We start from the raw sequence: 19105 nt of genomic DNA, 5'->3' as shown, positions 1-19105 counted from the left end.
TCTCATCATAACTCTGCATCGCTAATTCTTCCAAAAGGGAGGTCTTGTAACACTCAAGAATCTCATTTGCATTATCTCCTGCCATAGAATAATGGCATGTACTACAAAAAAGAAAAAAATAAGTAACGCTTGCACAAGGAAAAGCTTGCACACGAGGAGTTACTTCCTTGACAGATTATCAGTCAGATATCAAAGTGGCCAAATCCGTCTTTCCTGACACCCTGGAGCTGGGGCCATCTGGATCGGCCATTTTCTGGTCATTAACCACGCTCGCATCTCCAGGATGTTCGATTTCTTGCTCTCTCGGTGCAAATGAAGCTGGCTAACTCAAGTCTTTACAGCCTCCGCCTCTTTGTTTGCTAAATTCTGTCTGTTGCGTGGTGCAGGAGAGACGGCGCTTTTGGAAAATGGACCGCGATAAAAGGCATCTTGATCTGGGCACCGTACAGCATGATGGCGTGAGCCGCATAGCTGCAAAAGCTGAACTTCAATAAACACACTCTCTCTCTCACACACATGCATAAGGGAAAGTGTGAAGGATGATCACAATGACTACCACGACGAGGTGTTGCATCTGCGGGGACCTGCTAATGATGAAGGCAGTCACTTCTCCAACGGGACTAATTGGGATTCAGAGAAATCGAATGTAATGATAGATGGAAAAGGACGGCGACTCAGCGGTGCCTGAAACTGCTGGCAAAAGATCAGAGGCAAGAATAGAGCTGAACCTTTCACTCAGGCCTCAAAGTCATCTGTTGCCAGCAGGCAACTTTGCTTTAGCATTACAAGCTTAGACTCAAGCATCATTTTCTTGTTGTGTTTTTTTTTGTGTGTGCCAGTTTTAAGCAATATATATGTTTGCTGGCCAGTTTAGACTGTCAACATATATCCCTGTTAGGAGGTGAAAAATGGGTGCACCACACAGCGCAGCAGATGGCAGGAATGAATCATCAGTCTGAAACAGGAGACGAGTGATGTATGGATTTCCCCAGAGGAAACACTTTCAGAGTATGAGCCACACTGGGAAGACATTTTGCTCGCAAACCAACAGTTTTGCATCCATGCTATGCACTAAAAGAAATATATAAACACATTCCAGCTGTTCACCTTTTGAGATTTAAGTGACCTTGTAAAATGAAATAAAAAAAGGCATCCAGAAGTTGAATCACTCGAACAACAAATATTAGTACATTCCACCTGAATGGCACAGCTTTGCAGCTCCTCCACAGTTACCGTAGGTCACTTCCAGGTGCAACTTAAAAAAATAAAAATAAATAGTTGGACTGTTGTGTAAAAAGCTCAACAAAAATAACTCCTTTCAGTACATGAAAACTCCTATGTAGCTTTGTTTCACAGAGTGAAATATTTCAAGCCTTTATTTCTTCAGCTTTTGATAATTATGTCTTAGTAATGATGAAAACCAAAAACTCAGCATCCCCGGTGGTGAGAATATTACATAAGATCAATAAAACTGTTATTTTAAGCAGAAATGTCAGGCTTCTGAAAAGTATGTTAATTTCTAAGAACACGTAAAGCGGCCTTCATCTCACCTTCCTCTAATACTCCATAGATACAGGCCTCAGTTCAGGTGAGTTTGCTGAACATCAGGAGTCCAACATTTGCAGTGCATGTGTAGAATCAATCTCTTTGTAGTGGGTTTGTTACACTGATTTCAGTCTCAGTGCACTTCTTATGAATTTACCACAAATTATCTGACTGTTTTTGCTTGAAAATCTTCTCACATCTGCAATTATCTTTATTGTCGGTGACAAAAAATATTGAGCTATTTCACAATATTGAATTTTCTTTAGATGTCTGTGACCAACGCTTTATGTTTTAGGGAAGGAGTTTTACAGTGAAATAAGCTTATTACTAACACGTCTTTTTTCACAGGATCAGCAGATGGCATGAAGCGAGGAGTGTGAAAAATATAAAAATGATCACTGCAAACCAACATTGCTAAATTTAAAACTTTAGGAATGCTTGCAGAAAATAAAGTTGTGAAAAAATAAGTCAGGTATCTGAGCAAGTCATTGCAATGACATAAAATGAAAACTTAACTGTTAGCTGAAAAGTTTATATAACATGATGATCGTATGTAAATTGCCTTCTGGAGCAAATTAACAAATTTATTGAGTGAATATAATTGATATACACCAAATTTATGATTTGTTTTGTGTAAATTTGACACTTTCCCTACCTTTTTATTGTGATGTTAAAAACTTTGAGACTTGACAATTCACTGTTCTTTCTCTACCATTCCAGTGCTTTTAAACCTAGTATTTTTGCCGAATAGCAGATGAATCTTTTGTTTCAATCTAATCTCCACTGGGTGGTAATTAAAGCAATGTTGCTTTGTACAAGCTAAGCGGATCTAGAGAAGGTGGTTCGGTCAGCATCTGTTACCACTATTATTGCTTCATAGTGGACCCTGCCCTCGTTTTGGTTAAACCTGCAGAAGGTAACTTTTATTTTAAAATATATATGTATATAATGTTTGCATTTTGAAGTTCATTTTGGGAGCACTAAACTACTTTAAACAAAGCTTAAACAGAGGAAAGGGAATTGTAGTCATAGATTTACTTTATGGATCATGCATAATAATTAAAACAAAGTGTAATAAAAAGCCCCCCTTACTGTGCACCTTTAAAATTCTGACCAACGTACTCTTTTTTTTTACTTCAGTTTTTCATTACTGTCATTTATGTCACTTTTGTTAATTGCAGTTGTGCTCTCCAAAATCCTGCAGAGGCCATCCACTCTCTGGCTCATTTTAAATGTTACAGTATAAGCCAAAGTATAACTTATAACCAATTATTTGCATTTGGTAAAATGGCTTCAGGCTGAGGGAATTTTAATTTGTCCGTATATGTAAAACCTTAGAACTTAAATGAGATGTATAATCTATTTAACATGCCTCAATAAATGTTGATAACTGACATTTTTCTGCTGCCGTTTCGATATTTCACTCAGAAACACACGTAGCAACAACGTGTCCTCCAAACAGCCACACAGAAGTGAAGCACTGAAGGGAGGCAACATTAAGTGGAAGAAGCAGCAAGGTTAGAGGGACAAACATCACATTATCTAGACAAAATTCAACACTGAAAAGATGGCATGTCACCTCATGTCAAGTTCATCTCTTTGAAAGCAAACCCTTCCCAGTTAAACTGAGTGCACAGTAAAAAAAAAAAAAAAAAAAGAGTTTGAAAAGTTGCAAATTAGAAAAAAAAAGTAAACAGCAAAAACAGAGAGGAGTTCTTTTGTGATGATGAAGGCATCTCAATATGACATGCAACCACCAGTGTGTGCCATGAATAAATCATACTGAACCGGGCAGAGGGAGTAAACAGTTATGCATCTTCACCTCAGATGCCTGGAGAGGCCTGTCAGACAAAGAAGTTAACAAAGTCTACCTCCTCATCAGCATGCAAAGCACATTTCAGTAAACCAAAGTCCAACACTGACACCACGCTCAAAACCTACTCCACTGTTTCTCCAAAGATCTCACACTTTCAACAGGCAAGTTAAAGAAAGCACGGCAACACTGCAGTTCGTTTTTACCCCGTGTCTGCTTCACTCTGATGTATTTAAAGAGAACCCGGATTGCCTCTGTAACTTACACAGCCAGAGCTCAAGGTTTAGCTGCCAATTTGTACTTACTGCGGACAGACTCGTTCAGACCTCCATAATATCACCTGTTAACACAGCTGCAGGCATGACTTGGCTCCTAACGGGTGTTGCTGCATCCCAGCTTTGCTCTGATGTAAACCGTCTAGACTCTCCGGTGAATTCAAAATTGTAGTTGGATCTCAATAAAATTAGCATTTTGTCAAAAAGGGCATTTCAGTCATTCAACTGAAAAGTTTAAGCTCATAGAGATTCATCACACACATTAATAATGTGTATGGTAAGCACTTCTTTCAGTTAATTATGTCTACAGCCAATAAAAAACCCAAACCCATGTGCCTCAAAATTGGTATTACATAAGGTCAACAAAAAGTATTTTAATATAGAAACGTCAGCTTGCTGAAAAGTATATTCATTTAATGCAGAGTATATGCACTCTGTGGTTTTAGGGAAGGCAGGGTTCCTTTAAAGCAGCGTTCAGCTTGTCTAAATTGCTGAGTCTGGTGTGTCGCATTTTGCTTTTGACGATACTTCAGACTCTGCAGGGTTTTGTTCAGGCAAATTTGTTGGGCATTCAAGCACAGTAACACCAGGGTCATTAAAAGTAGGTATTGGTGCTTTTGGCAGTGTAGCCAGATGTCAATTTCTGCTGACAAAAAACAGCATCGTAAAAAAGTTTGTCAGCAGATGAAAGCTGTAAAACTTCCCTGGTGAACCACAGCACTAATTTTGGACTTAATAAAATCCAGTGGGTCAACACTGGGAAACACCAGATTGAGGAAGCTTCCTCAGTGACTTTTATTTTTGTCTTCACCTTTTCTCTGGACTCTGGGAATTCAATTGTCTTACTGAAATGCAGAATTCCACTTTCTTTGAAAAGATTAATTGTGGACCGCTGGCCATTCCTGCTTCTGATTTGCCCAGTATAGATGCTTCAGGAATGGCTAAACACAATGATTGTGACTAGCCACAGGCAAAACCTTGAAACTCTTAGCCAAACTCTTCAATGAGGTTGACATCACAAATCTCTCATATCTGTTGTTTCAAGCATACTTTTCCCCTCCACTAAACTTGCACTTAACTAAATAAAAAATACTTATTTAAAAAAAAAAGTGTTTTTAAATTCAAAACAGAATAGTTATCACAGTAATTCAATTGTTTCTGTTAATGTTAGAAGAAAATCATGTATGAATTTTGATATTAGTTATAGGTGTATACACGTAAATAATCATTTTATTAAGACTACACACAACAATTCCTCCTTTTTTTTAGAATATAGTTTTATTTATAATTTATAATCGGCAGATACAAAAAACTCTTCAACTGTATCCAAAATGTGCAATAAATCATTGATTTTTTTTTCTCCAAAAGAAAATACAAAAAGACTATCTACTTTGGAAAGTTGACAACCAATGTAAACTGGAGTGAACTGGTAATTCTACAGAGGCTCTACTAATTAATACTAATTCTCTTTTAACCGACTACAGTCATTAACAAATTGCAAGTTTTGCTTTGCTCTCCCAAGATGACAACTGAGTCTTTATGTGTACATACATCTAGAGTGGCAACATTCTAGTTCCACCATTGTTAAATACAAGAAAGGCAATAATATCCAAAAGCAGCACGAATGTGTAGAACACATTAAAGGAATTTTCAAAATTGTACCAAGATGTTAATGTGAGGAAAAGAAAAGGGAAGGTTTTGTCCAAACATGATGTCGTAAACAATTACCTTCAATGACTGAGATGCACAAAGGAAAAAAAAAAGAAAGAAACTGGAGTATGTTAAGTGCTTAACAGCTGTTGCTAATTCAAATCAGCAGTCTGAACAATCGTCAACCTCTGGAATCAAACAATCAAGGCTTTAATGCACAAACATACCATCTGAAAAGGATTTGCGTGTCGAAATCAAATGATTATTCTAAAATTAAAATGGAATTATAATTAAGATGGATTGAACACTATAAGAAAAAGAAGCTAACATTTTGTCTTCACATTTTGACTGAAAAACATCCTCACATACACAAAAGGGTAAAAAAATAAAAAATAAAAAAATGTACATCCACATTCTCGCTACGATCACATATCTTAACAGCCAATTAGGAATAGCTTTGAAATTATGCTGGCATGTGACCCACTTAAATCACAAAGATATGACCCCCCAAAAAACAAACAAAAAAACAATTTTAATCTTACAGTTATATGAATACATCATGACAAATCTGTGACTTTCTTTATAAATCACCATCTGAGGGAAAACTTGAGGCAAAGAGAGGTTCAATGAATGTTCAAGTGCAAATTATGTGTCATTGTAGTCCTTATGTTCCCCATGCTTTCAGAAATGGGTCTGCAGGCAGATAACAGGATACCTCAAACAAGCGTACATTCCTTTTGTACGGCCCCATCCCCCAGATGGCAAATGTCACAAGCGACAACAAAACAACTCCAACAGTATAAAGAAAAATACATTTCTTTACGGTATATATAAAAAAAGAAAAACGTCCAGCCAGTTTGTGACATTAAGAAAAAAAAAACATCTCTCTACAACCAAAACATATCTTAAATCCTTCATTCCTATACAACTCAAAGCTTTAAAACTAAGTGTTTAAACATGCAAACACCGTTTAAAGATCCTATCTAGTTTCCGCTGTGCTTCCGCAGACGTCTCCAGGTTACTACAACTAAAACTATACCCTAAAGACTTACCAAAGTTGCCGAAGACATCTTGCAATACTTTTAAGGACACTGATGTCAAAAAATGATGACCATCATTTTGTGAGGAGACAATTCCCTGTCAATTATCCAAATAAAGCACTTGCGTAGCATACTCTGTGCTCTTCCCTTTACTCTGACGCCATCAGCTCATTATAACTTGTGGTAGTGCAGCTCTGAAAGGACAGACTTGAGACAATATGAAAAACGGCAAAAAAAAAAAAAAAAAGAATTCTTCAAAATCTTTAGAACACCAATGATGGCATGCAGGTTTGATTTAACTTTTATCACATGCCAAGACCCTGACATCCCTTCCAAGGTAGAGAAGACTCCTTGACCAAAGTTTCCCAAATCTGCATTTCCCAAAGACCTGCACCATCTTTCCTAGGTCCATATCTTCTTTCCAGCATTATGTTACCACTAGTACGACAAATAGATTAGAGATGCACCGAGAAGTCAGTAAATCCCCCAATATTCTGGTTCTGGAAACTAAATTGCCAGGAACACAAATTTTGATTTTTTTTTTTTTCTGATCAGCTAAAATATACCCAAACTTAACCACATGGTGTTAAGCACAGTGATCGGTGTGGAAGTCATTGCTGATGGAAGAAAGTGTTCAAAAATAAGCAACAGGAAGCACAGAGATGTTATTGGTTGTTTTGCAGGAAACAGTCAGTTGTAGAACATGTCAAACTAAATTCTGTCAAAAATCAGAGAGAGCAAGAGGAAGGCTGAATAAAATGCAGCAAAACTGCTTTAACTTTTGCTTCCATCTGCCATGGAACATGTTGAATCTATAAATGATTGAAGCTTTTCAGAATTCTGAAGAACCTACATTGTCTGGATGCAGACCGTTATGCTACCTGAGCTCATTTCTACTAACATGTCAAAGGCAATTTAAACTTCAACTCAATAATACCATTTTAGAATTATTAGTAAAGCCCTTTTGTACAAAGATGATTCTCTCTCACAAACACAATGTGGTATCACCTCTTTCACTAAATAAAAATTACTTATTGCCCCTTATGGCAGGAAAGCTAAGGAGCTTGGGGGGGGAAGTGTTTGAAAGCTGTTCTTACATTTTTCTCAACTTTAGTATTTAGAGAAATAATCTGCATCAGCAAACTGATTATTCTCTGTGCATCTCTAAAGGTAACTTAGGCAAGATTTCACATGAGATATCTTTTAGTTGCAGAATGAATGAGGGCAAGACTTTCAGACTCCCCAAGGTAAATGCAGTTGTGCATTGAATAACCTCTGATACCAAATTGTTTTCTCCCTGTTCAACGCCTTCTCCCATGTAGTCTGACAATCTTAAAGCCTTTACTACATGCAGACAACACAGGCATTAGTGAAAAACATAAATCTGTGGTGGAGATTTTGCAAGATTTCAAATGCAGAATTGTCATTTTAATGTTACATTTTTTTAGTCTATACATTTAGTTGATGCCTTTTTCTAGAAAAAAAAGCACCTGCATCCAGCATTAGAAGTACCATTAGGTTTGAAAAATGCATAATGACAAAATGCAGCCTTACAACTTTAAAGCTAATTCTCAGCCCCAGCTATTGAAAGCATCCTAGTGGCTGACAAAATCTGGACATCTTTTGCTGTTCAGCTTTACACAGTTTTGTTCTTGGCTTAGTAGTTTAATTAGCTTAAGAATTTTTGACACATAATAATGTCATTTATTGTTTATGTTGTACATCAGACTTTAACATCGTTATTTTAAACGCAAGGCTTCACTATCCAAAATCTTAAGCTGCAATTTGACCATGCCTAGAGTAGCAAAAAAGACATTTCAACATCTAGAAAACTGATAGGCAAAAGATGTGCAAAAGTAGTCAGCCTGCAGAGATGAAAAACCAATTGTAGCAAACATTCATTTCTGTAATGTACAATCCAGTTGATAATGAAACACATTTTCAATTCAAATAACTTTTATCCCCACTTGCTCAACTTTACTGCAGATAATTAATTTCTACTTTATGTACACAGCCAGACAGCATACATCCATCACAACTGCCAAATGTCTGCTCTTCATTATTTCCAACTAAGCTTACTTTGCTTTTCACCTCAGCCACATTTTTGCAATAGATTAAGTATTACTAAATGCAGAACCTTCTGAACACCAGAAAAATAAAACCTCACAGAAGAGTGGAATGGACAAGACAGGGTCACTTAAACACAAATCAGGAGCTACCAGAACCAGTCGTCTCAAACTGTGGTCGTCTGTAAACCTTGTGTAAAAATCTTAACTGAACACAAAAGTGCAAACTGCTACCACTGCCCTGTATGTGTCCTCAGTAGTGCTTCTCCTGTAGGTAATCTTTCATCTTGTTGGGTAAGGGCAGTTTCTGGATGAGGTCTATCCTTGTGTATTGCCTAATGACAAAGCGGCAAAGATACTGCAGAGACCGCACTTGCATAAACCGAGATACTGGGTTGGTTAGTCTGACGGGGTAGGTTGCAGACCCTGGAAGGCGAGACCTGGAATAACAAAAGGCTCCATTTTCTGAGTCTCTAATGGAGTGTTCAATTAAATCAACGATTGATGTGTGACCCTCGACATCAGGCTGCTCGTAGAAGCTGAAGCGTCCGTTGGAGTGTTCGATGCGTGTGTGAAGGGTTTTGCTCTGCGATCGGAAACTCAGGCTGAGCAGGTACCTGTCGTCTGAGCTGTCTCTGACCAGGAACGAACCATCGGCCAAGTTGATCAGCTTCTCCTCCGCCTCCCACCGTGTGATTGGACCCCAGTACCAGCCCTGCCTTGCAAGCTTTTTAAGCTCCTCAGTTAGACTGGTCACGACCATCGGTCCGCTGCTCTGGACTGAATCGTACACTCGACTGACTCCAGGAGCTGAATTTGGGTCAAAGTTGAGGTGGTGTCTTACTCTCTCAGCTACCTGGCTGTCTGTAGAGCTGAAGCTGGAAAAAGTCCTAGGGATGTGTCCGTTACTTGTCATGGGTGGCAGAAGGGGGCTGAGGGGAGGTGGAACTTCCACCCGAGAACTTTGGAGCACCATACCAGCAGAACCTAAAAGAATACTATTAACTGAAGTTTCCATAAAGAGGTCCGCAGGCATCCCATTAACTAGTTCATGCTCATCCTGTCCCTGCTCCGTGTGGAGGGACCTGCTGTCTGCCTCTGTCACTACCTCCATGGGAGTAGAACTATCTAGGCAAAAGGAGTGGGACCCTTCTGGGTACATTCCATCATCTGAAGGCATTGTGTACTGGATATAGTCCTGGGGCGTCAACCCCAGCACCACAGGCACATCATTTTCATCGATGTTTAGATGCAGCTCACCGTTTTGTGGTTGTTGGAGATACTTTATGGACTCTGCTTGGTCCTGAAAGAGCCCTTCCATCTGGAAGTTATGAAATTCTTTATGAACACCATTTAAGGTGGGACTCGGGCAAGGAGAGTGGACCATGGCTTTAACCTTTACCTCCATCTTGATGCATGCCTCGTCAGAGTTGACCGGTCGCAGAGGCCACGGTGAGGGGCTGTAATGGTGACTTCGCAAGGATGAGGATCTGTGGGGTCTCTGGGCTTTTACTTCATTGCTGATGGGCACAGAAGATGACGAAAAGTTGTCATCGTCATCTGCCGAACACAAAGCCGAAGAGCCACCTTTTGCTTTTGCCTTTTGTTTGGCAGACAGCCTCCTCTTTAACGAACCCATTAGGCCCTCACTCTTCGATCGACTTTTATTTTGGCCTCCTTTCTCGTCCTCACAACCAAGATCACACCCTGAAAGGTCTTTGGTGTAGCAGCCTCCAAAAAGTGATTCCTCCTTAGAAAACTCTGTTGTCACTGAAGGCTGCTGGAGCATGACAAAGTCACCCTCCTCTTTGCCCTTTATGTTGAGGGACTTGCGGATCGTCTTAAGGCTTATCTTCTTCATTCTGACAGGCCCTCCAATGTGGGGGCATGGGACGGCTCTCCTGATATCCAGATGAAAGCACTATCCACAATGTCCTTCCATCAGGCCACATGAAACAAGTCATCCATACAGTGGATCCAAAAATCCCTGAAGACAGAAATAGACATATCTTAGTCAGCTTAATAATAATAGATTCTAAAATAATACATTTTCTGGCTACATTTTTTGTTTGTTTTATAATTAATAAAAGAAATACCAATTCAAAGTTCACAAAAAACAAGATAGGAGAACTCGCATAATCTCCTTAAGGTGCCAGAGATACTTTGTTACGTAAGACAAGGTTACTTTCAAAACCAAGTGCTATAATGCTTTAGAATATTTCTATCCATATCATGCTTAAACTATTGGCCATATACTCAATGTAGTTCAGATAAAGATAAATACCTTTTTCCCCAACTGTTATTGTAAAGTATACATTCTCTATTAAGCGGTTAGATTTGATGCAACACAGATCAGATGACCTATCAAAAAACAAGGTTGGATCACAAATAAAATATAGAAGGTGAGATGATAAAAAGTCAACATTGTAAGTATAATAATAACAGAGTAAAGGGAGAAAAACATAGTATTTTACTCTAGTCACACTGAGTGGTTTTCTAATATTACACAACTTTACTGCCTGGTATTTTGAAATATTGTCCCTCAGTGGGAAAATTCAGATGAATCACCAGCAAAGTTACAGGAATGTCAAAATATGTTGATTCACACAAAACTAAAAATACAAAGGCAAACGTTAATAATCTAAATTATTAAAATATTAAAAGGCTTTCAGTAGGGGTGCACCGATTGCAGTTTTCTGGCCAATCATCGATCTTAAAAAAAAGGTGCATCTGTTGATTATAATTTGGGCTAATTCAGATTCTCTTTTTCTATAACAGAGTCAGAAGGGGTGGCAATAAGACATAAAATACAATTACGGTAATTTCCGGACTATAAGTCGTGACTTTTGTCTCACGCTTTCGAACCTGCGGCTTATACAACGATGCAACTTATTTATGAATTTTTTCTAACGGCCAGTAGGGGCGCTGGAGCAGAAAAGGTAAGCGTGAGACAGCTGGAATATATCTGTAGAGGAAGACTAATGTAACATGTGCTTTTTGCATGAATAAAATTAGCTTGAACAGACCCTCATCATGGAGAATGCATGAAGAAATGCATATGATGCAGCTTTCAAGTTAAAAGCAATCGAGCTGGCCGATAAAGAAGGAAACAGACACTGAGGAAGAAGACTTCCATGGTTTCAGTGCACAGGAGGAAGAGGATGACAGCTCTCCGCGACTTTTAACCGTATGTTATTTAAACCAGCCCTGTTAGTGTTGTTTTGCTATATTGCTGCTGTTTAGAAAGAAAAGCTACAGCATATTAAAACTTTAAAAACACCTTCTGTGTACCGTCTTTCTTTGTAAATATCTCATGTTTCAATCTAGGCACAAGCGGCTTATACACCGGTGCGGCTTATGTATGTACAAAATGTGTTTCCTTTAAAAATGTAGGGGGGTGCGGCTTATAATCAGGTGCGCTCTATAGTCCGGAAATTACGGTATATATTTTTTTTCTATATTAAGTACACTTATGATCATTTTCCCCCTAGCTTTCTTTTCTTAAAAAAAAAAAAACAAAACACAAATGAATGAGAATATTTTCAAAAAATTACTTTTATTTCAACCATTCCTCCTGCGAGGAATGATTCAAAATAATTCAAAATCAAATAAATAGAAGTTGTAAATCATGCTCGTCAAACTAGAAGGAAGCCCCTAGGTGGGCTGGCAATCCAGCAGTATGGTACCCAGGAGTACATTAGTGAAAGAAAAAAATCCAGATTTTCCAAAAGAATAAATATTGAAAAATACAAAATATGATTAATGGATGAAATGGATTCATTGCCCAGCCGTACTGTCAGATGTTACAAGATCACAATTCACCTTCAATGTTCCGATCTTATTTTATTGAAAAACCATGAACAAAACCTTTGAAATAATGCATACTTCTTTGAACTGCATGAGGTAGTACTCTTCAATATAAATGAAAAGTTTAGAGAAATATTGCCCAAACCACTAAATTATCTAAACTTTAATTTTTTCCAGAAAAAATGAGGGAATAGAGCTGATTTTCAGACCTTTGCAGAGGTAGATAAAATTTGTGAACAAAATCAAAGCATTGACCGATCACTGATCACTAGAAAATTAAGGAAATTGGGGCGATCGATGCATGAATGACTGCAATCCCAGGATTTAGATTTTTTACCCTGCCTGCATTGACAATGTGTTATTATTAAAAACATGTTATTAATCTATAAAAACAGCACTTTTTTTCTGAAAACCAAAGTTTGACTGCAAAATAGAAGGTGGGGGGGTCGCAATTTATCATTTGCTAAAATAAGAAGGCAGCAACCTTATAATAAAATATTATATATTTTGAAAGACAGACAATGTGTGAATCTAGTTAGAGAGGATTTGCTTGCAGAAACAATCAGAAACTGCACAATTATATACACAAAATAAAATCTGCTTTAGCCTTTCTGAAAGTATATTTGGCACATTTCTTCCACAACAACATAAAAGTCAACCCTAGATACAAACAACTAATGAAAGAGTTAAGGATGAAAAGAACAGGTTATCCACAGGGAGTGGGGAAGACTGTAACCAACTGCAAATGCACAGCCACAAAATAAGCACTTATGGTAAGAGCTGCTAACACCCTCACACATTACCTATCTGAACAGTAATGGAAAAACTTAGATGGAGCTTAGATTGAGTAATTAAGCCAGAGAGTAAAAAAAAAAAAAAATCCTACTGATTGTTGGAAGAATTAGCAGAAATCCCCACAAATAGAAACAACTCCACCACAACTAGTAACTATGTTTCCTTCCTTCACTTAACTTTACAAAAACACCCCCGCCCCATGCTTTAAACATGTAAAAATGTATATGGAAGATGAGTAAAACATTTCCTTTTACTGAATACTCTTCAAATGATTAGGTGTGTTAATGAAACAGGCTGACTTTACTTAGAAAATGGTTTTACCAATTGACCTAATAAATTGAACAGCATTGCACCAATATATGTTTGGATTGTCCTACTTTTGTGTTCATGGATAGGACTAGTTTGTTTTGACATAAATATAAAAACAATGTAGTTTTGTTTAAACATTAAAATAAATGCCATCCATCATGTTTCACTTTTCAAATCAGATCATCTGGATTCAGCAATACAATATTACAATCTGTTCATGTATAGTTCCAATAGTTATTAGAAATTTTGAATCATTAAATATTGTAGATACTAAATAATTCGGCAAATGGTGTTTTGAAGAATTATATATAAATAATATAAAGTTCTGTTGAAAATTGTTCTATGTTCTGATAACATGCCAATTGCTCTATGGGTGGTTATGCTGCTGATATTTACCTTCAGACTCCAACCCACCTATATATGTTTACCTTGCATCATGCTAACATGGCTGGACAGTAAAACATTTCAGTCTTTCAGAAAGTATTTCCCAAATCACGTGAAAGTTACCGTTAAATGTTTGGGGTTTTTTCGACATTCAGAATCATTTCTGTAAAACAGGACCACGTGAAGCTCTGAAACAGAGCTGTTTGATAATCAAGACAGCTGCAATCTGATTACTCACCATTCTTTGCAGAAAAATGGTGACTCAGTTGGGTCAAATTCCACTTCCACCACCTTTCATTTACTGTTGAAATGAGCAAAAGCAAGTTGATATGCAAAGGTCTGCCCATATATCTCACAAATAAAAGACACTATAAAAAAACATAGCACCTAAAGATATGCAAAAGTCATAAACGCCTTGTGCTAAACACTAAAATTAGCCAGGTATGCCCTGACCTGGAAAGGCCTACGGACACAAGAGCATGCTTGGAGGTTAGCTACGTATGTTAGCATTCTACTTAAACGCTTTCAGTGTGAATACTCCAAATCCCTTCAGTCGCTTTTAAATTTAAAGATATTGCATTTCTCCTAAAAATATCCAACAGAGACGCCCATTATGTCATTAATGTTAAGACTGCGTGGAAGCCAACACGAAACTGCTGTTAACAGACCTGTGAAAAGTATTTTTTATACGTTTAAACTTGTCTAAGGAAGAATATAACATTGTCTCTTACCTTGTCACTCCCAGCTTTATTTTTGTCGTAAGCAGTGTATTATTGTTTAGTTATCTGTCAGTGAAATCACACTGGGAAAAGATGTGGTCCTTGGCGATTGTTGGCTAACGTTAGCGTAGCTACTGCTACCTTACTACCTAAGTCAGTTAGCTTTGTTAGCGTTTTATGTCGAAAACATCACCGCCACCGTCCCTTTAGTTCACTTCTGCGGTAAAACAAAACACAAACATGGACGGACTTTGTAATTTTCTTTACACACGGGTACTATTGGCGGCTAACAACGGCATAATTGATGGTACATCTTTAAACCTAGGTCAGCTAACTCTTTGTAGCTCACGGCCTCTTCCTTTCTTCCTTTGTTGCCTGTTGAATTGTGGGAGCTGAGTCGGTGTGTGTTCACATGCAGCGAATCAAAAGGCAGCAATCGCCACATCCTGCAGGCAGGCGCAGTGGAAACATCATTCCCATAATAATAATAATAATAATAATAATAATAATAATAATAATAATAATAATAATAATAATAATAATAATAATAATAATAATAATAATAATAATAATAATAATAATAATAATAATAATAATAATAATAAATAATAATAATAATAATAATAATAATAATAATAATAATAATAATAATAATAATAATAATAATAATAATAATAATAATAATAATAATAATAATAATAATAATAATAATAATAATAATAATAATAATAATAATAATAATAATAATAATAATAATAATAATAATAATAATAATAATAATAATAATAATAATAATAATAATAATAATAATAATAATAATAATAATAATAATAATAATAATAATAATAATAATAATAATAATAATAATAATAATAATAATAATAATAATAATAATAATAATAATAATAATAATAATAATAATAATAATAATAATAATAATAATAATAATAATAATAATAATAATAATAATAATAATAATAATAATAATAATAATAATAATAATAATAATAATAATAATAATAATAATAATAATAATAATAATAATAATAATAATAATAATAATAATAATAATAATAATAACAATAAATTGATTTGTATTCTTTTAGTTGGGTTCAAGATAAAATTCTCATTTGGCCTATCTTTATTCATGATATGTCAGTAAAAAGAAAAAACTAAAGATTTCAATCAGCATTAACCAGCTGTAAATAATAATCTTTTCTGTAATATTTTTTAAAATTATTATAAATATACTCAGACTAGTTACCACTCAAAATCAATTAACAATCTAATTTAATCAGTTTAAAGTCACTTTTTGTGTGAAAGTATGAAGCAGTATTTACTTATGTGGTACTAGATATAAAAACATTTGATGCCCAGCTATCCGCTTGGACAATAAACAGAGGATGTGATTTATAAATTCATCTTTCTAACACCTACAGTGCAGCCTTCATTAATATTTCCAGTCAACTCAATCAGACCTTGATACATGATTGAAACAATTAACTTGACATAATTAGGTGACATGTTTGGGTCATTAAGTGACAATTAGTCAAAGACTGAATCAAAGGGATTGTATGCCCAGTGAGTCATGGGATTTTGGCAGCCACATATGCAACTTGAATAGCCCTATTGTTTGTTCTGACTATATCATATCAACCTAATACCTCAACATATGTTTTGAAATGAATAGGGTTTTAGTTGAGAGGTGAAACCTCTTCAAGTATATGGAATTTCCTGCAAACACAAAAAGTCTCTGCAATGTTTCATTGTGACATCCTTTTATTACTTTCTAAAACATTGGTGTAAACTCATTTAGTTTATAGTACTTACCAGACTTTAACAAGTAAAACTATCACTATTTCACCATATCTTCACTAAAATAAAGGAAAATGGTAAAAAAATAAAAAGTAGCCATCGAAGACAATACTCAAGTAAGAATAAAACATTATTCTGCAAAAAGGTTCACTTAAGTATTGAGTAGCTGAAAATAACATCTGATTCAATATTTTTACAATGATATCAGCAGACCAAACAAATATAAAGTTATTTGGAAATTGTGATATTTTAAAGACTACAACACCAGTTATTTTATTATATTTTAAAATACTCCACTATGGATACGTACAATAATGTTTTGGCTTAAAGAAAAATTGAATAGTTTGTTGTTTATGCAGCATTGGTTGATAATTTGAGTTTAAGAGCTTAAGAGATCTAAACGATTTACAAATCAGTGTAAACAGGTTTAACAATTGCATTTGTCTGCTAAAAATTAACACTGACTAATGTCCAAAAAAATGGAAGATATTTTGCACAAGATAATTGAAAAATATTTTAAGAAAAGCTTGATGACTTTTAACAGCATTGTGACTGTTGGAAGACTTAATATGCACAACCATAAGGACATCTATTTTTCATTTACATTATGATTATTTGAAACTTGTAGAATAAATCCTTCACTCAATTGTGTTCCTTGATGAGAAACCAAAGGAGGCAAGCGCTCTGCCTTGTATGTCTATTGTCATTCATAAAGCATGGATAAACTTGATTTGATCAAACTTTATTTTAATCTTGGAATAAATCCCAGTGATGTCTACCAACCTCATGTGGTTAAGCACAGTATCATCATTAGCTGAAGACACTTGATTTGTCTGTCTAAAATGCACAGCTTGAAGCACAAACAATATTCAGACATTGAGCAAGCTGCTCTTCATGATGGCTTGATTTCATCTTAAAAGTGTCTGCCAATCAGTTGTGATGTTTTGGCCACAGCTTGATAACTCAATTCCCGTGTCATTGTGTTTTTTCCACTGATGTCACCAGGGGAGCTCCGTACAAAGACAAACACAAGCACAGCACGGAGTGGAGACAGAAGTATGGGATGAAAGCTTCCCGAAAAATAATGTAAGCCCCAACAAGTGTTTATCCACTGAAACCTCTCTATGCTCTGAATCCTCTCAAATCAGACTTGCCTATTCATCACTTGCCTACAAAGAAGGGAAACAAATTTATTAGTGGTGATCGACTGTTCTGTTTGTCTGCCTCGTGGGGTGCTAGCTGGAATGTTTGTTACATGAATTTGTTTCAAATATTTTTATTACGTAAATAAAAATGTTTATAGATTAGATAAAATGAATAACCGTTTACTACTATACTATATGATATCATCTTACAAAAATACATTTTATTCTAATTCCCTCTGATAGACCAACATTAAGTGGTCTCTCAGTGTCGTGAAAGTGTTTGTGGATTCTTTGTGAAATCAAGAAAATTACAGACACCCTCAAGCATTCTCTTTCCTAGAACACTATATAACAAGAGTCTTCAGTCAGAGGCTTCTTCAGATTCACTGTAATATGGACTGCTACATTTATTTTCCCTCTAGGATGAATAAAATCCAGTCATCCATCCATCCATTTTCTAACACCTTTGTCCCTAGTGGGGTCTGGAGGGGTGCTGGTGCCTGTCTCCTGCTAACGTTGCGGGCAAGAGGCCGGGTACACCCTGGACAGGTCGCCAGTTTGTCGCAGGGCAATTAATAAAATATTTTTTTTATTTAATTTGAACTGAATTGAATGAAAGTGATACATGGCTTGCAATATCCCTTGCAACTAATTGTTTAGATAAAATATTAATCTGTCAGAATCAATCAATCGAAGTAAACCTAAATCCAAATGAGAATTTCTAACACATCTTCAAAATGTATATTCACAGATATTATCCAAGATTGAGCTGTTTTGTGAAGAAGAATGGGTATAAATTTCAGTTTTTGCCCCAATGGATAAGAATGACTCAAGATCATTTTTCATGGATTCATCTGGCTTTTTCTTCTTAGAGACTGGTTTTAAAATTCAAGTTTTTGCAATAATACAATTTTATGTGAAAACAAAGTATGAGAAAACACTCCCCCTAAAAACAGCTTCTTCTTTCTGAATCATACTAGATCTACAATGCAATAATGATTCCAAATATGTGTTGATTTTTTGTCAACTGAAGTGTGGAGTCCATGCTGAGGCAACAAAAAGGTCAAAAAGCACGTTGGTTAAAGCGATATTAAGTGGTGTCGATTTTATTTCATAGCTTATTGAATGCTACTAGGTGATCTTCAAGATTTCATTTTGCAGTCTTATTTCTCTATTGCCTGCAGCCTTTATTCAGAAAGGTCTCTTAAATTTGCATTCATAAAACCTCAAGATGGCTCTCTAACGATCTGCAAGTGTTTCACACAACGGCAAAACTTGAACTCTGAAATGAAACATTGGTTCCCTAATTAGTGTCACCATTGTTTTAGAAGTGGAATGTGTTTACTGCTGCCGGGCTAATTTGGTCCATATACCGAACATTACATTGTTTTTTCCACGCTGTCAAGTGCATGGCAGTCCTTCCCCAACCTGCTTAGTAGCTGCACACAGACAGGTTCCATGCAAAGACTCTAATTACCAGGCCCTATTAGGGTTGATCAAGCTGCCTCCTCTTGATGTGTCGGTGCAGGAAGGGTGGGCTTGTCGAGGGGGGGAGGTGGGAGGGGCTGCAGCTATTAGATATAGAACCAAGGACACTGAGAAGTACAGAATGCAGTGTTTGAACAAGCTAAATTAGACCTGACAAACAAACTTTAGCGTGGTTGATATTTGTTAGCGGAGCGTTAAAAGGAAGTAAATATGCAGCTGTGGGAATAACCGAGCCTTTCTTATTATGACAGGGT

At 36.2% G+C, this 19105-nt stretch overlaps 1 protein-coding gene across 1 annotated transcript; it reads right to left on the bottom strand.

The window, feature by feature from the left end:
• Positions 1–4889: 4889 nt before the first annotated feature.
• Positions 4890–14804, bottom strand: LOC122824216 (suppressor of cytokine signaling 6). The gene is made up of 3 exons (XM_044104558.1): positions 14416–14804; positions 13923–13985; positions 4890–10376 (listed from the first exon to the last, which is right to left on the bottom strand). Exon 3 carries the CDS (start codon positions 10248–10250, stop codon positions 8643–8645), a length of 1608 nt encoding a protein of 535 aa, XP_043960493.1. The 5' UTR covers positions 10251–10376; positions 13923–13985; positions 14416–14804; the 3' UTR covers positions 4890–8642.
• Between the last annotated feature and the right edge of the window lie 4301 nt (positions 14805–19105).

Source organism: Gambusia affinis, linkage group LG21, assembly GCF_019740435.1.
Source record: "Gambusia affinis linkage group LG21, SWU_Gaff_1.0, whole genome shotgun sequence".
Taxonomy (NCBI): Eukaryota; Metazoa; Chordata; class Actinopteri; order Cyprinodontiformes; family Poeciliidae; genus Gambusia; species Gambusia affinis.
The sequence above is the reverse complement of the archived record's forward strand: the minus strand, read 5'-3'. Positions and strand labels throughout refer to the sequence as shown.

Coding starts and splice junctions, on each gene's coding strand:
- LOC122824216 (XM_044104558.1), bottom strand. CDS start 10,250: ATGAAGAAGATAAGCCTTAAGACGATCCGCAAGTCCCTCAACATAAAG.